The sequence below is a fragment of the Lutzomyia longipalpis genome, chromosome 3, assembly GCF_024334085.1.
Source record: "Lutzomyia longipalpis isolate SR_M1_2022 chromosome 3, ASM2433408v1".
NCBI lineage: Eukaryota > Metazoa > Arthropoda > Insecta > Diptera > Psychodidae > Lutzomyia > Lutzomyia longipalpis.
The window spans coordinates 20,976,489-20,999,642 of record NC_074709.1 but is presented as its reverse complement, the minus strand read 5'-3'; the positions used below and the strand labels follow the sequence as shown (position 1 = coordinate 20,999,642).

Here is a 23,154-nt window from a genome sequence, read left to right as displayed (position 1 = left end):
ATTACAATGCTTTCCATTAGTATTTCATGCCTTTTTACCTACTAAAAAACTATTTTTAAAGAATTCTTTTTCCTCATGCATTGTTTTGTCATTTTAATTTAAATTTAACAAACAAAATCTCTGCTCTTTTACACGTCCATCGTGGCTTTAACGAGGCTGCTATTACCTATTTTTTAAATACTTTCTCCATCCCATGATGAAAGCTCTTATTGAGATAAATGAGATGAGCGCACAAGGAAATAATCTTTTAATATAAATCACCGGGATAATCTCAAATCTTCTTTAATATCTACGCAATTCTTACAAATATTTATGTCCATTCTCAGCTTAATATATTATACCTTGAGTTGGAGATTTGGTTGTGTGATTAAAGATGGATTAGACGAGCCAAGTGAGGAGTGTTGGTTATTCTGGGAATTCCTGTAAATTCCTCCCATCAAAGGGATTCCAATGGAGATTCCAAATTAGACAATACATTTAGGGATTTATAAATGTCCATGATTTTCTCCCGTGCATTCAGTGTTGAGTACTTCCTTATATAAATACATATGAAGAGATTACAATATCCCCCTTTTATCCTCTTTTATAAGGGATATTTCAATCATAAGGAAACCCTTTTCATCCCCATGAGATTTTTCTTGAGCGATAATGCGGAGCTTTTGTAAATTAAAACTTGTACAAAAAGAACTTGAGCCACCCTCATCTGTAATCCAATAAATCGGGATATGGATCACAAAATCCCCATGAGATTACCTCCGTGGGATGGAAAATCTTCTCTAATTGATATTGTTGCGCGAAAACGATGAGAATTTCACCGTGGTATCAGTTTGGGGCATGATCCAAAAAGGAAAGCGCTAAAGAAAATGTTAATGTGGAAAGCCATTGCGGAATTTATTCAAATTTATGCATATAAACTTTCACTAATTCGACTAAAGAACACGGTAAATGTATTTTCCCGATTTTTTTTCCATTTTAACATAAAGTTAGTTTGGGTTTTGTGAGTTAATCGTGAATTTAATGGCATTGCTTTATTTGCGTAATAAATAATATTATGTATGAATACGACTGCATGTCGACATGGATTCGTTAATTTTATCGCATTTACTACGATTTACAGTGGTGTATCGCACTATAGTATCAGGGTTATACGTAAAAAACACCTCCATTTTGAAGAATATTGTTTAAGGCAAATTATTTTATTTATTTCATTGATAGTATTGATATCAATAAAATAATTTTCTTCGTGGAATACAAAATATTCTTTTATTTTTGTTATGCTGAGAAAAATGAGACAACATTGCGTGACTTTTGTGTACAGTAGAGCTCCGCTGTAGAAGATTTAATATTATTTACTTTGAGTCAATATTTTAGTCTTTCTTCCCGTGATATTCAGTAAAAATATGAAAGTTCAGTTAAACCGCTTGGTTTCAAACACTCATGATAAATCAAACATATAACGTTTTTTGCGACATAATGCGAACCACCACTGTTTGTTAGGTATTGTAGTTTATGGTTTGTAATTCACATGTTTTCATAAATTTTCTCGTGAAAATTCGTGCAATGTTTCATTTTTATTGCAATGTTATTAAAATATTAAATTGAAACGAGTTTATTTTCCACGAAATGGAAAATTATGTAACTTTAGATGGGTTAGGATGGTTTTAATTAAATCATTTATTCTTGGGTTTTGAGAGAGTTAAGCTTTTTATGAGTGGACATGAACTAGCTTAATTGTTACTTTAACACATAAAGCATATGTTTCATTGCTTCAAATGACAATTTATACTAATTTTGAATCATTCGAACAAAAGTAATTATTTAAAAAGCAAACCAACAAAGATCGCAAAAAGAATTTCCTTAAGATTCTTATCTGAATAAAAACCATACTTTGAACGGGACTCTGAGTGTTTTGCAGCATGTGACGTCGATTTCGTTTTTTTTATGAACTCCTAAATGGTCCCTTTAAGGGCATTTGCACGTGGTTCTCATGCAATTTGATCCCTGGCGTGAAGATGTAAAAAAAAAAACTCCTTACCCCAGCAAAATACAATGTTATAATCCAGGACCTCTTTATGCATCCTTGTGTCATTTTTCTCCATTGCTATTTTATTTTCTTGCCTACACATCCTTCGTGGTATATTACAACGAATAATAACAATAATAGCGGCTGGAAGAATGACTTTGATATAAAATTTTGTATGTGCTGTGCATTGCATTGAAAATGAGGGAAATCTTCTACACGACCCTTGTTGAGGTGAAGTATCAAGTATATTATCATACATAGCGTACACATATATTTCGTGAATGATACATACATACATTAAGTCACAAAAAGATTACGGTCAGGGGAGCTTTTCTGGTATTGGACAAATCTCCGCACAATATAATTTCTGTAAGTCGGTTCGCCACAATTGCGCTGGTTCTCACTGACTTTTCTACAGCTTGGGGATATATTGTTGTGCTTTAAAGCGAGAATGGCCCCATAAAAGTTAATCAAAGTCATGAATGTGTTAAGTACGCCTATAAAGAGCAACGTGTAACGATAAGGGTTTGGAGAGATGGTGCTCTCCTCTAAATTAGAGTGAAGAAAATACAGTAGTTGTAATCGCTAAAGTCATACAAACTCAAGTTTGCCAGAAGGATTTATTGATTTTGTGTGAACTTGCAGCACGAAATTGCCTTTACTTTTGGCGTGTAAATATTTCCATGAAGGATTAACATTTTCACTACAACATTGTGCAAATATCTTTGCAATTTAATTTTAATTTGATTCGTTTTTTTTATTTAGAGGATAAATAAAAATCAATATACATAAGAGTTTTCAGAGGAAAAATTTACTTAAAATTTTTTCTGAAACTTGACATGAATTATTTTCTGGTAAATCGTTAGTAAAGAAACATCAAATCACTGAAAAATAAAATATTAAATGTTAAAAGAGAAATTATAAATATTGAATGAGAAATGTTAAATATTTGAAAAGAAACGTCAAGCAAATGTATCGTTAAACATTAGAAAAACAAACGTTAAACGTAAGAAAAGAAACGATAGACACGTAAGAGAATAATTGTCAAAACATAAAAAAATCAACGTTAGAAGAGAAATGTCAAACTTCAAATTGTCTCTGAAGTTTTTATTTTTTTAAGATTCGTTATAGTATGATGTGTAAGCCTTAATATGATTTATTTTATTACAGATTTAGGGTTCAGCATAATTTTCTTTCTAAAAACATACCCTTGAATAAATTTCTGGCTATCCTTGACATCAACTACGAATAATCCTCAAAATAAATGTCCTCATATATTTCTTGTTGAATTTTGCATTGATTGTTGCTATTTTGCGAAACATAATTGTATTTATCGTATCCATGATATTATGGATATAATAAAAACGGAAGCAAACAAATAATAAAATTCACGTTCCACCTTGCATTTTATCATTATCGCCGCCCCCGATCATCATTGTAATAATGTAATTTTTAACAGTTTAGATTATGATACATCTATGTAGAATATACATAATTCAATGGCATATAGTCAAAAATGAAATTGCTCGACATTGAATTAGTGGCACAGCGTATGATGGGAGGGTGTCGCTATAAAATTTTCCAACTGATGAAAATTGACATTTATGTACATGAATTTATTATGCGAAGCAGCACCCCGAGAATATTTATGTGACTATTATACCACAAACTATATATAGAGAGGGGATGTGGTGTTGCCTTTTTGGACTTCATTATAACCAGACAACCATCGCAGCTTCACACCGACTTTTTTAGAGCTCATTGGATTTGTGGTTTTAGAAGAAGAAGGGAAAGAGGGGGGAGGGGGGCTTGTGGGTGCAAAAGAAATTTGAGTGAATACTTAATGAGAAGACACCACCCACGGAGAGAAAGTATATGTATATGGAGTGAAAGGCAAAAGGCACCAAGAAATCACAATTATATCGAATCTCCCCTTATCGCGCAGAAGCCCCAAAATTAACTTGCCAAATAAACTCTCCTTAAATTAATTTTTATTTGACTTTTTCAAGCAGCCCCACCCAAGAAAACCCCATAGAAGTTTTTTTTCTTCCTTCCTTTCGCTTGTGTGCCAAATCAGGGGAGAATTGTTTACTGGCTCGTCAAGTTGTTGCGGAATTATTATTCTTTCAGGAGATTAAAGGGCGGAGTCGCATTTGGGGCGAAGTAAAAAAAATTGTAGGACAACCCCACACAAAGTACTTCCTGTACAATGTCGATGAAACCCACAATTTGAAGGCAACCCCTCGCATGGGAAATTTTTGTCAAGAAATACGATTTCTTTTATTTTTTGCGTGTCTTCGGGTAGCCTCTCCATGCCAAAACAATTCCCCTCATCAAGTTTGTTTCATTGAGTTTCTTAAAGGCGATTTATTTGGATTTATATTTTGTTGCCACCAAAATAAAACTGCGCCATTTCCGCTTCGACCAAAATACCAAAATATGGAAATTAGCCAAAAGTTGTTTTCGGGAGGGGGGCAATAATTCAGTCTTCCTAATTAATTACCCATTCAGGGATTCATTTTCTTGGAGGGGGAAGGATCTTTTCTTGGAAAGAAAACGCACGGATGTGTTTGAAAAAAAAATCGAGAAAAAAAACCGAAAATGAAGGGTTTGTTTTTGTGAATTTATTTCCCATTCATTTATTTTCGGTCTTTCATTTTCAAACTTTTTCAGGCGAAGAATGAAATATAAATTTTGTGGGGACTTAATGCATTAATTTAATTAATTTTTTTATGCTGAATATCTAAACCGTAATGGGGGTTGCCTCCAATTTTGTTTCTAAATATGTACATACGTTTGGGCAATTTTATGAATTTACGCAATAAATTAATTTAATTGTTTTTTTTATTCATAAATCGTATTAATTCATTTTTGTGTCACGATCTGTTGGAAAATTGCATTTCTTTTGAAAATTTAACAAATTAAATGAAGAACAAAATACAAAGAGGAAAATTTCTCAAGAAAATTGCTTAAAACAAAATTATTTTATTGCTCAAATTGTTTCTTTTTTAGTTCCGGTTTTCCTGCGGTTTTAATTCCAATACTCTCGAAACTATTTACCTACTTTCATTTCCTCCGTACTTTGTTTCTATAAATTAAATAAACTCCACCCATTAAATGGTTAAATAGAATTCAAATGAATTGCAAGCAAATGAATTAAGTACAATCCATTGCATTTTTCAATTTAATTTTCATCCTTTTCCGAGTGAATTTTCCACGTTCGCCAAACGAAAACAATATATATTGTATCTTGCGAGATAATTAAAGAAGTAGAAAAACACAGTTCGACAGACGGCTGGAATGTTTATCTTTCTTGCAATTGCTTATTTTAGTTTTGTTTTAGAATGAGTTTGTATTTTATTCCCGTCGTGAACCACGTAGACTCGTCATCGGTATTGCTCCAATGTTCGAGAGTGTTTTTCAAAGCATAAAAGATTTATTGACATGTGATTGATGCAAGATAACAATGTTCTGATAAATAAATTTAACGCACGTCAATTGTAATATCACGAATATAATAGGCTCATTAACTATTGTACAACAAAATTCTATGTGTTTTGTCACTGAGAGACAATTATAAAATATTATATTTTGACCCAATTTTCCGCATTTTCTTTGTATAGAATTTATCAATGCGTTTGAAAATTATATTCATTGTATTTTCACGTATTTAGCAATTAATCATCCGTCTAATGAAAATTATTTTATGGATCAAACTTGATTATTTTATCAGATGGTACGCTTTATTTGAAGCAAGAGTGTATGAACGAGATGTGAAATGAATTAATTGAATTATTTTTCTCGTAGAGAAAATTCTCTTTATAAAGCAGAATTTTTTTTGAATATTTCAAGATATTAAGGTCTTACAATTTCTTCAAGTTCTTCAAAAAATACTGAATGTCTTACAATTATCGAATGAGAAATTGAGTTACTAAATTAGAAGATTTTTTATTTCGGAAGAGTCTCAAGAGCCTAATTTTCAAATTGTTGCCTGATTAATTCAGCAGAACATCCAAAAATGATAAAATGTTTTCTGAAAAAAATTTCATTTAGCAGAAAAGTGAATAAATTTCCTCAAGTAGTCATACATCATTTCACATAAACATTACATAAACAAAAGTATTAACAATAACAGTTAAATATAAATTATAAGCACCCTTTCAGCACATAAGATGCTCATTTTCACAAGAGAAAATTTCTTCTTGTTTTCACTGAAAATTGAACGTTTATTATGCAAGGAAAATTGCTGTATTTCGTGAAGGTTGCTGCAAGAGGTTTGCAATTTGGGAAGAATGGAATTTATAATATATATTTCAGCAGAGATCTTCTTAAATGAAATACCACACTATATATAGAAGGAAATTCGTATATGTATCTGTACGGTATTAAAAGCTCTTTTGATGCTTTCAGAAATTCTTCACTGGACTGAAATTATTTTTATTATTTTATGTGTGACTCTTCAAGAGAAGATCCTTTTTAAAAGCTGTCTGTGGCTGTGAAAATGAATGAAAATTTTGTGAAATATAGGTTGGCAGTGTCAAAGTGATATCTCTTCTGGAATTATTTCCATAACAATATTCAATTGTTTGCATATTGAAGTGTGGTGTCAATAATAAAATGCTATGTACACCTCAGATGCCACGGATGCCACACTTTATGGGTTTACACTCTCTCATGAATATGCATTACAGTTATGTTGAAAAAAATAGCATGATTGAAATGTTTTATGTGACATGAGTTTTTCTGCTATGTATGAGCTTTTTTATTGTTTCGACAAAAGCTCTGAAGCTTTTGCTATTTTTTAAGATCGAAAGGATGTAGAAAGTTAGAAAAAAAAAAGAAAACTCTTTAAGGGACTTTGCAAAAAATAAAATAATAAGAATCAATTTCGGTGCTAAAAGCTCAAATTCTCCAAAGCTCCTTAATACTCTGCAAAGTCTACTCACCTCTATTCACCAAGTCAATGCAAGAGACATTTTTTTCACATTAATTCAAAGAAATTTTAGACAAAAGGGAAAATGAGATAGAAAAATCAATACAATTTTCCGTTGATTTGTCTTTAATCTATTTATATACAATATTATATATCTAAAAATGTGATGAAAATGCCATGAGAGAGAAAAGTCTGAGCGCGGTGTAATAAATGCGAGATGATAAGACTAAAATGTAGATTAAAGTCCGCACGAAGGAGCAAAAAGGAACGGGGGAATGATGAATAATATCCTTGTGAAGCATCGAATTACTCAATTTATCTCGACACGATTACCAACATTTCATTCGCGGTAGCATTAGCATAAAATGCAAGGATGATAGCATTTTCGTTATCCGATGCGAAGAGTCACGTTTCATGATTTTCTCGTATGTGCGATGATCGACCTAATTCTATCTATCGTCGCACCGTGTTTAACGGGCTTTCACCTACGCCTCTTGTTCAGATATCTTAAGAGATTTTCCACGATGATAGTCTCGCGGGCTTGCGGGTGGAATTAATCTAAAAACCACACGCAACTCCCTCCGCACTACCAAGATCATCTCAAAAGGGTTCTTTCTTTACAGCTCCTTATGATGAATTTTCACCCATCAGGATATTGGAGGAATTTCCCGCATACGATTGGTAAACAATATCCTGCGGGGCATTAGATTTACGCAAAATTCTCATACTATTCTATCTGACTTCCCGCTAACTTCCGCCCTTTGGGTAAGAAGAGATTTCTGGGGGAAAGTTCTTGCATTTCGTGTGTGTACCCAAAGCAAAATTTCCGGGTAAAACCGACTTTAATTGACTTTTGGAGAAGTTAAACAAATCCATGGTGTGGTGTTGTTGGAAAATAAATCAGAGAATAGGTGTTGAGGAATGTATCCAATTTGGAATCATGTTTATTGAGGCAAGAGTAAATTGAAAACTCACTGCATAATTAATTCCACAACACGACCCCTTCGAGTCAACTCTTACAATTTGCGTCACTATTTACGCCCGCCATGTCCTATTCCAAATAGAATTAATTATATACCGCGATGGCTGTACTTTATGCATGTAGAAAAATAAGGAATGTTTGTGTTTCATTTTAAATTGTTTTCATTTAATTATTGTGGAATGAAGAAAAAAGAAAACAAAAATAGACAGGAGAAAATAGTTTTTGAAAGTTAAACAAGATTGATATAAAATGTTTTTTTTTGTAAAAAAGGGGAATTCACTTTAAAATGTTAAAGTGTTTACATACAATTTTTTAAAGGATCTGACAAGGATTCGTCGTCATTAATCAAAGAAAAATTATCAGTGTTGCTTTATACGTGATCTACGGTAAATTTTATTTCTTTACGTTTTTAGTGTAAATAAAAAGAAGTTTTAGACAATTTTCTACATACATTCTACTACGTGAATTTAGCTTACAATTACGTCTTTATTATGTACATAAGTTTTCATTGATTACACCCTGAGATAAAAAATAAATGAGAGAGGGATGAGAAATTTAAATTTCAACTAATTGGATGATTTAAAAAAAAACTAATTGAATGTTCGAGTTACCTTAAAAATTAATTCAAATTCATTTAAATTTTATTTGTTTAAATTATAAATTTAGTATAATTTCGTGCAATTCGTACAAAATCATCAATAACTGGGTTAAATTTAATACATCCGCTTTAAATCGTAAGTTTGCTTCATTTTGATTTCCCCTCTGGGAGTTATTCCTTGAGGTTTTGAGGAAATTTAATTCATGAGAGAGAAGTTCTTGTGCAAAATTTAACATTTAGGAAATTCAGATTGAAATATGTTTGCTCAACTTCTATATTTGACATTATTTTAATGACTTCATATGCAAATGAAACAATAAGCTTTTCCGCAGCAATTACAGATGAAAATTTGATATTCTAATTTTGAAGATATACAAAAAATGAATCAGATTTCACTTTTCTTTTCAATTATTTTCTTCGAAGACATGGAGTTTTTAGGTAAATTATATGTTTTATAGGATCTTGATTCTTTACCACATTTCTCTTTAATTTTTGAAATGATTTGCTTTGAAATTAAAATTCAATTTTATTTCACAAAATTGTAGAAAATTTACTTTTCTTTTGAAACGGATTTTTTTTAAAATGCTTTCAAACGACAGAAGAGAATGACTTTGATTCATTTTAAAACGTATTTTTGCTCCTTAATTTATTAAAATCCTAAACCTTAAATTTCATTTACAAAAAAAAACACTTTGAAACGACTTGAACATTGTTGAAGAAAATGAACAAAATCATGGTAATAAGAAAATGAAGGAGAATGCAAAACAATGGGGGCAAAGGAAAAAGTTATTGACATCATTAAGAGATTGTCTCCCTTCCTGTTTGATATACGTAATAATATAGTTTTTATTAATACTAGAATGTCATAAAATGCGTGTGTATGGTTTGAAGTATAATTCCCCCCGAAGACTTTTAGTAATGCTTTATGGCCTATTTTACGACACTCTGTATCAGACACGAAATGAAACAAGAAGGATTTTCCTCATCGTAGGAAATTGGCTTCGCGTTGGTAAAGTGGTTGTCTTATAGGTCGGTGGTTTATTGCTAAATTGGCATTATCGCGCTTTTTTTGCCATCCTTTCTCCTAAATTGATTTGAAAAGCTCTTTTTTTTGTCGAAAAGTGTTGCTGCTGTGCTGCGATTTCAAATCAATTTAATGTAATTTTTCATCTGATAGCTTTTCTTTTTCTTCAAGCTTTTTTGAAATGAAAAGGGATATGGGAAAAGTTCTTGAAAACTTCCAAACCAGCAATATTATATGTAATGCATGAAAGAATGAAAAAAAAAACTTCTCAATAGAAGACAATTTCCTGTAGCCTCTGGCATTCAATTCTGTACGCTCCGACGCTGGCATGGGAGAAAGAGAAACACGCCAGGCCGGAATTGATGTGCGTCGCGATGAAATGTTGTTTTATAGTTGACGCGGTGTAAATATTGTATCATATATTGGGGCGTGCTTTAATGCAAAAAGTTATATAGCAATTAGGTTAAAATTAGCACAAATTGTACTTCCTCGTGGCCACAGCGGGGTGGGTGGATTGAGGCGTTGCTGGGTGAAATGTGGCGCGCGCGCGTTTAAAAATATAAGCAAAATGTTATTGCAACCATGGGGAAAACAAGTGATGAAAAATTACATTAGAATTGAACATACGTAAGCATTTATATGCGATGTGGTATCATTTATTGTTTTCTCCACAATTCACTTCTTTCCGCATTTACTCCCGGAACTTTTTTTTTTCAGTGTTCCTCAATAATTCACAGAGACTTATTTTGCATTTTTAACAAACATAAATATTTTAAACAAATAAATGGTCCATTTTTAAATGCATTAAAAATTAATAAAGTGAACTTTGAGGGAAAAGTTTTTTGGTAGGTACATTCAACTCCAGTCTTCTCTATATTTTAACCCTTCTATTGCTATGAGGGGTAGGTGACTGATTCCAAAGCTATATTTTATATTATTGCGCATTAATTGATATGTAAGAAGTCAATAAAAGCTCATTTGACCGAAATAATTTCTTTAATTTTCTTAAACCAATTCTATGGGGTCGGTCACTCACCCCTTTGCTATGCGCGTGAGTGTTTTGATCACAACGTACTGAATGTTAATAACTTAATCAAACATAATTATTTAACAGTCTTCTGTCACCCTTTTGTATCTCCCCGTATAGGCTCCACAATAAGCAATGGTTAAGAAGAAAATTCTTCCTGGAATGGGGGGGTCTAAATGTTTATTCTTAATTTGATCTCAATTAAAATTGAAATACTAATTTAGTTTGCGTAATATCCTTCCCCCCCATAAGTGACCTCTCACCTATAATACATAAATGGGTGTCGCCCCTTATGCCCTTGTTTATTGACATTACACATCCAAGTGCTGGCTTGGTGTGCGACTTTCAGAGGTTGGGCACAAATGTGCTTCCCTTTTCGCAGGGTGTTTAATGTAATTTCCCGCCTAGGTAGCAATTAGAACCTCTCTAAAGCTCCCCTTGTCTTGAGCTTATTTTGATGGGTGAACGCAAAGTATTTGACAAGGGTGTGCGGTTTGGGGATGTTTATGTTAATAATACCCATCGTTATGGTATGCGGGATGTAATTGGGAATATGCATGGGGAAATTCTCTGCGTGCAAATTGCGCATAAGCCTTTCATTGGGGCGAACAACTTTGTCAGTAACATTAAACCACCTGTGCATTGACAAAATAGGTTAAATTCTGCTGTGAATGGGGGTGGCAACCTGGGGAGTAAAGCACAATTGCGATTTCAATGCAATATCAATGTATATTTTTATTCGGAAAACAACATCCGTTGAATTCTTTCGTCCCCTTTGGGTATTGATTCAACCCCAACACATAGTAGGGGTTGTTGATGCGACTTCCCTCACGTCCCTCAGATATGTAGTAAATGGGAAAGTATGCGGAAGTACATGGAGAGTGGACACGGTGGTATGTAAATTTTCATTGATAAAATTCCTTCGGAGCACATATCAACCTTTAAAGAGGCACATTTTTCTACCCATCATGAATGGTATTCAGTATGGAAGATATACTTACAGAGTATTTTAGCATAAATGCGCTTGGTGGATGCATTTTAATGTTCACGAACTTTTCCTTTTTTATGCGAAAAAAAAAACTTTCTCCCACCGTCATCTGTGACAACTTCATATACCAAAGTTAAATAAAGTGAGCAAAATGCTGGAATTTTTTCAAATTTGATAGACATAGTTTTGCATAGTTTTTTTTTTCGTGATTATCCTTGTATGACATAGCTTTTCCGGGAACTTTGAAAGTTTTCGCTATGTAACCCCTAGCAACATTTATATATAATATTTTCCATGATGTACATTTCACTCAATAAAGCCTCCCACAATTCAGACACGTTCTGCGTCAACTTTGCTGTCGAAGTCAATTGAAATGAATTTGCAGAAAATTCCATCTTGCTATTATTGGATGGAATTTTGTGTTGCAAAAGCGGGAGGAAATACAAAATGATATTTTCCAATTGTAGGTGCGAACCGTCAAATCCCATTACCGCTAGGATTTTCCTCGTGACCTATTTTGAGCGTTTTTCCCCCGCGCACCAATTTTCAACGCTGATTGCCCAAATAATGTGTTTATGGTTGTTAAACCTATTTTTGATCGTGTACAATTTCCTGTGAGCAATTTTCAATCAAGGTCCACCTGCTAATTTTCCATACAAAATTCAACCTAAATTATCTTGAGCGCGCGTTTATGCGTAGAGAAGGAAAGCGCCAAGTGTTTTGTATCACATACGTGTGATTAGTGAGGCAATTTTATAGTCCACCCACACCGTAAACAAGGTGATTTTTTGCGTATATATTCAACGTTTTTTTCTGCACATCTCACATGAGATTCATCTTATTTCTACGAACTTGAGGGAAATTGTAGAGGAAACGAAGAAAATTTTCATACTTTCTGCAAGTCAAGAGAAGTTCTCTAAATGATTTTTGGTGAATGTCAAAACGGGGGTGGTGTTGCTGAATAAAAAATTAGAAACCTTTTTGAATTTAATTTTTAAAGTAGTACGGAGTTTATTATAAATTTTCCTTCAAAAAGAAAAATTAAATCAATTGGAAGAAATTGAAAAATATCAAAAAATTATTATCTGAAAGAAAATGTGTTGAGAAAATATGTATAAAGTATATAGAATCAATAAATAAATGTGCAGAGATATTTTTTTGAGACTGCTGAAAGCTCAGAAAGCTTCACTATGTGTCGATTTTCTCACATTTTTCCCAACTCATCCCTTATCTGTGTTAGGATAAAATGGAGTAGTTTAGTTTTCTTTTTATACCTCTTACCCTACTTTTCCTCTGTGAAATGACCCAAAGAAAATATACCATAAATTTCCCTACTTCCGGGGACTTTCTTTTTTTTATTTCAATAAAATATCTTACAATTTTTTTTCTAATATTAAACAAGGAAGAATTTTTTGTCTCACCCCTTGAGAGCTTTGTTGATGCTTTTTTTGTTCGAGGAAAAATTATGTGAACAGAATGGAATTTTATCTAAAGTCTTTTCTATTATGCAATATGCTAATGACGGAGAAATTCTCTTTTTACGATTTTCATTTCTTTTTGTGACAAAAATGGCATAGGAAAAAAGCAAGGCAAAAAGCATACCCCCCAATAAAAGCTTCTTCCAACATATTTCTTTTATGTTTTCGCAACATTTCTTTCCTCTTCCATGGACCCTTGTCTCCCATGTTATTCTTTTTTTCCTCACTACACTTCCACCGAAAGTGTCTTTCAATACGCCAAAAATAACGTCTCACAGGCGAATCATTCGCTCCATCTTCCCATACATATATTCTTTTTTATCACAATTTAAATGTACATAGTATATGATATGTACAATATATGGAAAATTTCCATGGAGTGATAAAAGAAAGATGAAAATTTATTTCATATCAGAGATGAGGAAGTATCATGTGCGGGGGTGGTGTGACTAAATTGGAGATGAAGGACAAAATTGAATTTAAAAAAATAAAAAAGTGATGCCCCCTCATAATTGGAGGGGCACATCAAAACGACGTACTCTGTACCAGCAACACAGCGAAGAAAATCAAATTGGTTTTTTATTTGAAAAGTTATCAATGGAATGTCTTCGCTCTTCTCCGACTCTGCTTTATTGTTCCTCACAGCAATGCTTCCATCATCTTGTGTGGAAAGTTTTTTTTTTCTTCAGACGATGTGAGATTTTCTATTTTCACTCAATTCCATCTCAATATAAACACAGCAAACGCACACACGTGATGTTAAGTAGCTTTTCCGGTTGTACGGGAGCCTCGGCATGCCCAAAGGAATATAATCAAACAAGTCAAATGTCAATAAACTGATGAAATTGCCGAGCAGTATCACTCAACGATTGGCCACATCAATTGGCTGTAAAATGCTGTAAATATATATATATTAATTTTTTTTGGGGGATATCGAAAAAAATCACTTTTGGAAAGTGAGATGAACTGCGAAACGATGAAAAATCAAATAAACATTTTGCTGTTCAATATAAAAATTCATTAATTTACAAGAGATTTAACACCCTCCTTCACTCTGCCCATTTTTTGTTTTTTATTTCGAAAAAAAAAAAATCTGAAAGAAAATTACCAGGCAAAGAACACAAGTATATGTACAATGTACATATATTTGGCGCCATAGAAGAGGGGTTAAACTAAACTCTCTCTAATCACTCATTGTAAAATTAAATAGTAAACAAACTATGTTCTAAATTTAACATTAAAGTGTTCAATTATGGATTATCTTGAAATTAAACTTAAAATCAAATTAAACTAAAGCTTTAACAAAGCTTTTGATGATTTAAAATTAATTTAAATTAATTTCTATGAAATTCTGTTGTGAGCATATCGCTAATAAATATTTTTTTGATTGATACATCAAACTTTAACCATATTTCCGCTACCGGCTTTCAATATATTGACTTTCCAACTATATAGACTGTGTTGGGATGATGGAAAGAAATCCCGGAACAGCAAAATACGCACATACGCATGAAGGGAGGAGGTGAGGTGATTTTATTAATAGGCCAGACGTGAGAGACAGCGTGATGGAGCATTGCATACGCATATTTCTGGGGGGTATTATTTTGAGCTCCAAAATCACTTTGTCTGTTTGGGCCTTGTGAATCATTTTTCGCGCGCATGTATAGCACACTTTAGCTGACTTATTGGCGCCTTGGCATCAATCCGTTTTACACACATTTTACACTAAAACCATCTTTTGCCGGACGTTGTGGATTTGTTCAGGATTTGCCACACGGCAGCAGTAACACCCGCATCTGTACCACAAATTCTCTCTCACAGTGGATGAAAGCATAATGCAATAAATGATTTTCTACATGTGTTGGTATCCAAATTGTTTTCCTGGCACTGTGTAGCATGTTTAGGGTATTTATTAAAGCCACTCACAGTTACAAATTAAATTAAATCTTCAGAACTTCCTATTAAGGAAAGTTTCTGGATAAAGCGTTTGTAATAAAGATCTAAAATCCCCCTTATAGAGAACCTGGAACAAATTCTCTATACGAATTACGAATTGCTTGCAAGTGTAGCACGTTCTCGACCAAAAGAAGATAAACTTTCTCCAACAGCGTGACTTGAATTTAATATATAATAGTTTTTGTGCTTTTTTCTGTTTCCAAAAACGAATCTCTGCAACTCTTTTTATTTCAAATTTACATTTTTCTCTCACTTTAAGCAAAATGTTAAATCGGTTTTGGAATTAAGGGTAATGGGAAAGTTTCTAATTTAATTTTCTTCGATATAAATGTATTTATTATTCTAAGTGAATCACATGAAGCTTAGAGCTTTATTTTTTGTGAAAACTTTTGCAAGAAAGCTTTGCAGCCAATCTTGCTTTTAGAAAATTAAATGAAGAAATTTTCTTAAGAAGGAAAATTGCTAAAACGCTTAAGCTGATGTGAATGCAATAACAGAAGCTAAAAGAAAAGGCGAATTTTTGTTTAATTGAATACAAAATGAATATAATTGTCTAATCTGTACAATCTATATCTTTTAAAGTAAACAAAAAACATTCTTAGAAACTCTCAAAATTCTGATTTAATTGCTCTTGGTGCGCTAGAAAATACAGAAGTCAACAGAAAAACAACCCTATGATGACCCCTAAGCTTCACTGGAAGTCCCCAAAGAACAAAGTCATTGGTGCAAAATATATACTAAATTAAATATTTCCAGGAAAATTTTCTTCCCCACTAATATTACCAATCTGATAAACATGAGTTTTTTTGGGAGAAGTTCGCAACATGGAAAAGAGAAAAAAAAGAACACAACAGCTGAAAAAGAATGTTTTTCCCATGAAAATGATCAAAATTGACACAAATATACTCCTTTTCTCTGTATTTACAGTGAAATTCCATACATATGGGGTCGTGAGAGATTTCAATACAAACATAATTCTCTTTCTTTTTTTTTCCTGGGAAACATATGAAATTTTCGGTTCGACGAATTGTATTCTCTTCTCTTCAAATGGTACAATTTTTCTTTGGAATGCGTGAAAAATAAAAGAGGAACCTGCGGACAATTCATATAGCATATTGCCTTAAGCAAAAGGGAAGGAATTTTGGTTGAGGGATTCGTAAAAGGATTGAATTTCAAAATATGAAAGCAATTCCCTTCAGCAATATGATCATATGGTATATTCGCAACACTCAAAGGGGCGTTAAACTGCTAATTACAGGGTTGATTTACAATGATCTTGATTAATTCTTTTAAAGTTCCATTTTTTTCTTATTTGTTCTTTAGAATAATATGGAACTACTCATTTTGTTAAATAAAATCAATGAAACATTAAACTTCTTATAAAACAAGAAGATGGACGCGCCAGGTAGTTAGCGTTTTTAATGTGTTCTGCAAAAATTTTGCTCTTTGCCACTATCTAAAGGGGAAAAAATATAAAATGGCGACGCATTTTTTGGCAATTTTTATCGGCTTTTTCTGTGTCATCCCAGTGGAATATGGGAAGTTTTTTTTGCAATTTCTTAAGCTCTTTTGATTTTTAAAAAGATAAAATAGCTAAATATTGAAAGCTAATTATTGATGAGGAAGGTTTTCATAGATCAATGAATAAACTCCTTTGATTTTTCTGGGATTATATCCATTAACTACCTATGATATTTGATAAAATCCGAAAAATGGTATATTTCTTTATTAGCTAAGAGCCCCTTCGGTTCATAACGATTGCATGCATCTTCTCGCTCAATTCTGCTTGCATTTTGCCATATTTCCACCACTTTGGCCATTATCGTATCAGCTTTTCACGAGATTTTTCAGCACTACTCCCTCGCACTACCCTCCCCCTCGTGATAAATCATGTGTTTCATACACTTGCATTTTATGACATCACATTATCTCCCGCGCGTATAGTTGTACTCATAAGCACCCTTGCACTGTGAATTTTGCAATTTCTCCATCATCCTTCGTCTCTATATTCTCTGTTTTCTTCTATTTTTTTCAATGGGGATTGGGTCAGCTATTTTGAGCGCTCTTTTAGTGTCGATGGTATAAAATGATGCTCCCCCACTTGCCAAATGAAATTCCAAACAGCGCGTAAATGATTTCAGTTTAATAATAAGATTGATGGCTGTCGGGAGGATTAAACCAAACAAATTTTGTGGTTCAACACACGAAATCCCCACACCCATAAATCTCCCAAATTGAGAGCACAAAAGATTTCTTTCAACCCCGGCCATAATTACCCCCACATCTCTTTTTCTGCCCATATAGCACCAAATTTTATTGATTAGCTGCTTTTTGCAAAGAATTGTAGGTATATACAATACATACATGGGGATGAATGGAATGAAAATGGAGGGGGAAAATTAATCAGAAGAACTTGAGGAGTTAATTAAATATTTTAATTACGTCGTTTATGTTCTTATCCGTGGGACAATATCACGTGTAACACACATGAATATGTTTTATTTGCTCCAATTTTGGTATGACAGTAAAAGATATTTACATAATAAAATTTTTTTTTTATGTTGCTTACAGTTCATTGAACATAATAAATATTTTTCCGGATGTAAAATTTTGGTGAAAGTGTCAAAGAAATTATCTTTTTTCGCTTTTTTTTTTTACAATTTTCAATCATAATTTCATTTAAATCTCATATGATTTGAAAATGTTCTTCATAAAACGAATCATTTTAAATCTATATTTCTTCAACTTTCACGTAATTTTCCCACGAGCACGATACCTCTTGAAAATTAATTTTAATGCATTTTATCACATTCAAATTCCAGGACATGGCTGCAGCTGGTCCCCGCTGGGACAAATTGTCACCAAGTGAATTCCAGCAGCTCCAAGAACTTGCGTCATGTAAGTTTATTCATCACACCTAAATTGCATTAAAAATTAAAGAAAAAAAAATTTTTTTTCTCACATTTACTTAACAAATAAAGAGAATTTTAAATAGAGATTTTTTCCGGGATTAGAGGGGTTAAGATTAAAGCATTCCTGAGTGGTGAGAGAGAGAGTAATCCAGCTCATTTTGTAAATATTAATGAAAACTTAAATAATTAATTAGATGCTGGTACTCACAGAAGAGAGCAACATGTTGTATGCAGGAAAGGCTATTAAAATAAGCAATATGAGTACCAGTGTAGTACCTCTGGTACCGACTGTCTTGGTATAGGACAGATTGGCTTATGTGTGTGTCATCGGAGATGGTCTTCGGGTGGCCATCGTCCCGATAGCTCCGATACTGAGTCAGTTACTCTTGGTAGGTCGAACCGTTCACACGGTCAGGAGAGGCACCACATAAGTCCATCGTGCCTATCCTACCTTATACCAAGAGTCTTTCAATTCAGAAGTGGGATTACGAATCCCTCAAAATGAGAAGTGGAGGGAGATATAAAGTGTTTGTGAAAAAAGAGTGCTGTAGGCGGAAAATCGGACACCGCATTTTTGGAAGCCATCTTTAAAGCGACAGGAAAAGGGTGAGTGACGTAAGAGTCAGCTCGAGCTGGAAGCAATTGCGTCGCAAAATTTCAGTAAGATGGAGGTGACAATGGAAAATTGTATGTATATGACATTGGAAATCATGTATTTATTTATGATAATGTGCACATTATGTCAAGAAAAGCGCTTTTCAATACATTTAATTGTTGGGTATTATTGAAATGTTTCTATTATGTATCTTGGTTGCAGGAAATATTTCAGGTAACAATGTTTTGTGTGCCAATGTTTCAAGGGCGTATTTCGAAGTTGAAACATTTCATGTGTCAAGAAACAAATGTTTCTAAAACGTTTCTCAGATTTGACGTGTCTTGTCATATTTGTGGTTGAGAAAAAAAAAATACGCGTGACTTTTGCAAGAAATTTACATTTTCCCGTGTGATTTCATAAAAAATTGAGTTTTCAGCTATTCTTAGTGGAAGAATACAGTTGTGTGCGAAGAAATCGTAAGGGAATCAAAGCAATTGTAAGTACAATTTCTGAATTCATTCAGGAAAAAGCCAGTCGGCATGGCCGGCATGGCTGAAGACAAAATTCAAGAGAAAAAGCTTATCCAAAATTCTCTATTTTGTACATGAATTCTAGGAAAAACAAGGTGAAATTCCAATGCCTTGGATGGAAAAAGAGGCATAGGAAGTAACCCGAATTGTGAGTATGTTGAAAAAAAAAATTAAAATAAAGCAATCGATGGCATCTATTGCAGAACATTGGAATTGTGAGAAAGGCATTTCTCATGGGAATCTGTATTTAATTTCAGGAAGTAGCGCAATCAAAAATCTCAGTAAAAGTAAACAAATAAAGGAGATTATACTGACTCGTAAGTACAATCAGACAAGTAATGATTTTGATGATTTCTGAGAATTTTCCTTTAGCATACTTGCAATTTGTCTGTAAGAGCCCTAAATTCAGTTACAAATAAAGTAGAGACGGAATATTGCTTTTATAATAAAGAAGGATAGCTCACTAAAGCATTAGTGATAAGAATTTTTATTTTTACCTTGTTTTGGGCTACAGTCAATGGATAGGAGACAGACAAGAAGCATGGCACCTGCAATGGTGTCATCAAGTGAACAGTCAAGTATGAATACGGCTGTGGTGAAGCTCACAGGTGAAGAAATAAAAGCTCTCATTCCGGCTTTCAACCCGGAAGGGAAAAACAACGTAACAGCCTCCGAATGGATACGTAAAATGGACAATTTGGTGGAACTCTATCACTTTGATGGGAGAAGAGCAGTCTTAGCAGCGGCCATTCGCTTGGAGGGATCAGCAAAAATCTGGTTTGAGGCTTCGCAAAATGAGACCATATCGTGGGAGGAGTTTAAGGCAGAGCTCCTTAAGAATTTTCCAACAGAGATAGATGTGGGAGAGATTCACAGGATGTTGTCCAACAGGAAATGGAAAAAGGACGAAAGCATGGAAGCCTATTTTCATAATGTTGTTAAGCAGGCGAAGAGGATTGGTCTTGGATTTGATGTTACGAAGAATTATCTAATCGAAGGAATTCAAGATAAAACTCTTCGAGGGGCGCTAATCAATTTCCAAGGATCATCGCTCACCGAGTTCCTTGCACACATGAAGCGAGCACATAAGGCTCTAGTCGGGAATGAGCAGTCTACTCAGAAGGAAGAATGTGACTCGAAGAGAAGGTCGATGGAATATCCTCAGGGGAAGGGGAAGAAATACAAATTCGACGAAAGCGCTAAAATGAAGAAGAGATGTTATGAATGTGGGTCAGATCAGCACCTCATCAAAGATTGTCCAAAGAAGAAGAGGACATGATGGAGACTTGCGGGACTGATGAATTAGAAGGCGATGTTATATAAAAATAAGTGCCAATGGTTGAATTAATAAATGAATTGGAATGGAAGTTTTTCAGTGTTTAACTTGTGCAAGGTTATTATGGTTTGCGCAAGGAGTTCTTAGCATTGAAAATAAAATTCTGAAGAAATGCATAATTCATTAGGAAGGTTTAGGGATAGTTGCATAAGTCAACAAGAAGGTTGTGTAAATGCAAGGTATTTCGGTCATGCATCTAGGAAAGGATATTAATATAGATAAGGCATGACGAGTAGGTTTTCGCGGAGAGGCATCATGCTTGCATGGTGGGCCTGTTACGTTGAAAACCGGAGTTGTTCGTATTGATTAACATCAATCCAAGGTTAAGGTCCAAGGTTCTTGATAGTTAGTCATACGGCGAATGGTTTCTCGGAGACACTAGTCTCAATGGAACGAGCTTACGGTTCCTGGAACTGGGTAAGCTAAGTCTAGACATATATTCCATGAGAAACAAAAGACATAGCGAAGGCTGTGTTGATAGAACCCTCTGGAGGTTCATGGGTGTGATGATTTTGTGTCATGTGCACTGGCGTACTAAATCAAACAGAACCCTTGTGTACTTGGACTATCAGGTACGGTTCCATTAGGAACAATTTGATATAATCTTCCAGTTGTCTATGGAGTTGTTGTCCACTGCCGGGCTTGCACTCTAGAACACATGATTCCAGTTGTTATCGCATTCATTGCGAAGTATACTGGTTGGAAGATGGTTCCATTAGGAACATGTTGATATGATCCTCTGTTTGTAATTAGAGTGTCGTCTAATGCCGACTTATACTCTAAATACAGAACCTCAGTTGTTATCGCATTTATTGCGAAGTATACCGGTCTGAGGATCAAGGGAAAACTTCGGTCAATCTGTCTTGCTTTTCCTAGCTTGTGCCGAGGACGTCACAAAAGTCAGGAATGGCCGAATGTAGTACCTCTGGTACCGACTGTCTTGGTATAGGACAGATTGGCTTATGTGTGTGTCATCGGAGATGGTCTTCGGGTGGCCATCGTCCCGATAGCTCCGATACTGAGTCAGTTACTCTTGGTAGGTCGAACCGTTCACACGGTCAGGAGAGGCACCACATAAGTCCATCGTGCCTATCCTACCTTATACCAAGAGTCTTTCACCAGAACTACATTGAATATTCTATATGGAAGTATTTCCCATTTTTGCGGCAAAAGAAAACTCCTTCTGTGTAGCAATTCCGCCACTTTAAGCACCAATGGGGAAATATTGAAAGCATAGGTAGGTATACTACATGAAAGCACAATGGAATGGGGATATTAAGTAAATATTTTTAGCAGCATAGAAATTTTTGCTTTCCTCGAAATCAAAAGCTGTATGGAGTTTATTTAATTAGCCCGAGATTGCAAAATGAAAAAGTCTTGGGGGTGGCGGGAAAAGTTCCTTCGCGCGAATATGATGAAAATTTGAAAACACACCGGCACTGTGCGGAGCTAGGCTTTTGTCATTAATAATTTATTATGTGAGAAAAATATTTATATATATTTCTCATTTCCTTTTAGAACCTTTTGTGTGGTTTATTCTCAAGAGGTTGCAATTTGAATCGCGTGGAGCGTGGCATACCCCCAATCCTCATTCCATGGATCAATAGAGGGAGCATAAATTTATCTTTGAAAAAGCAGAAATGGCATCAGACGAGCCTCCACAATACTTTGAAGATGTTCAATTGAGAAAATTAAAATTTATGATGTCAGATATATCTAATTTTCGCTTCAATTCTGAAAGATGATTTTTTCTCTCGCATTTTTTTTTCGTAAAAAGAACATTAAATATAGCATTAAAATGAATTTTAAATTAAATTACCATGATATTTTTAAATCCTTATTTATGATAAGCGATAAGCTAATAATGTGTTCGAGATTTCAATAATTTTATTCGATTTTGCGGGAATTGAGACACATAATAATCCAATAAGTTAATCGTTTTGGGGAGCTTTAGAACTAAAATTCAAGTTATTTAGAGATTAAACTTTAACTTAATTTAATTAAATCTTAACATCCTTAACATGCATCGTAGAAAACTTTTAAAGCTGTAACAGAAAAGAAATTTTTTTGTACAAAGTCATTTGACTTAAATGATTTAACAAACAAATAAAGTGGATTTATGTAAAACAAAAAAATATAGGAATGTGCGAAGGAAGAAGTTTTGGACAAAACTAATCTAATTTCTAATTCTTTTTCCATTCTCTTTTGCAGATTCAACCCGAAAGCTCCAGGATACTCTGTCTGAATTCACATCAGTCGAAGCGACAAATCGATTCCTGCCCGATGGGGTAAGTCCATTCTCCTCATGATCACCCCACCATACACTATGTAGGGGAGGACGGGGTAATTTGGCCACTTTGGCGGTTTTTGGGATATATCAAGCAAGTGTGGTAGTACGAAGAAAAACAAATAGCCCTATTTTGTAGGAAATTTTCCGGCCTACAACTTTCCCATATAACACTTTTCTCTATCTCGATGAGAAATGGGTGAATTTTCCATTTTCCTGGACCCTTAGCTTAGTGGCCAAATTGCCCCGAGCACGGGTAATTTGGACACTTTGGCGCACAAATTGTTAAATATGAAAATTTTTGGACACCAACAAATTTTTATTTTTTCGATTATTTTATTGGTAGATAGGATATTTATCTAAGATTCGTTTCCAGTAATTTGTCAGATAAAAATATTTAACAGAGCCTCAAACTTTAACATTTTCTGAACCATAAACGAGCATGAACTCAAAAAGGCCATTTTTCAAATTATCCTAAATTTTTT

General features: G+C 33.9%; 3 protein-coding genes across 8 annotated transcripts in view; all 3 read left to right on the top strand.

Annotated features, from left to right (window-relative positions):
• The window catches only part of LOC129792688 (ARL14 effector protein-like), a 693,823-nt gene that overhangs the window by 12,725 nt on the left and 657,944 nt on the right, over nt 1–23,154 (top strand). The window lies entirely within an intron of this gene.
• Nucleotides 1–23,154, top strand: part of LOC129792571 (diacylglycerol kinase 1) — a 57,704-nt gene that overhangs the window by 8,167 nt on the left and 26,383 nt on the right. For all 4 annotated transcript variants that reach the window (XM_055831764.1, XM_055831763.1, XM_055831761.1 and 1 more), the window contains exons 3-4: nt 17,832–17,907; nt 22,594–22,670. In XM_055831764.1, the coding sequence (XP_055687739.1) occupies nt 17,835–17,907; nt 22,594–22,670 (150 nt within the window). In that variant the 5' untranslated portion in view covers nt 17,832–17,834. The remainder of the gene's footprint in view (nt 1–17,831; nt 17,908–22,593; nt 22,671–23,154) is intronic.
• Nucleotides 18,200–21,485, top strand: LOC129792679 (uncharacterized). Of its 3 annotated transcripts, XM_055831991.1 has the most exons (3): nt 18,200–19,194; nt 19,304–19,363; nt 19,561–21,485. In XM_055831991.1, exon 3 carries the CDS (start codon nt 19,564–19,566, stop codon nt 20,323–20,325), a length of 762 nt encoding a protein of 253 aa, XP_055687966.1. In that variant the 5' UTR covers nt 18,200–19,194; nt 19,304–19,363; nt 19,561–19,563; the 3' UTR covers nt 20,326–21,485. The 3 variants fall into 3 exon arrangements, with proteins under 3 accessions (XP_055687966.1, XP_055687965.1, XP_055687964.1); XM_055831990.1 differs by having other exon boundaries at nt 18,200–19,012; nt 19,132–21,485; XM_055831989.1 differs by having other exon boundaries at nt 18,200–19,363.

What these genes read in the sequence shown, in the direction of transcription:
- LOC129792679 (XM_055831990.1), top strand. Translation starts at nt 19,564, where the DNA reads ATGGATAGGAGACAGACAAGAAGCATGGCACCTGCAATGGTGTCATCA.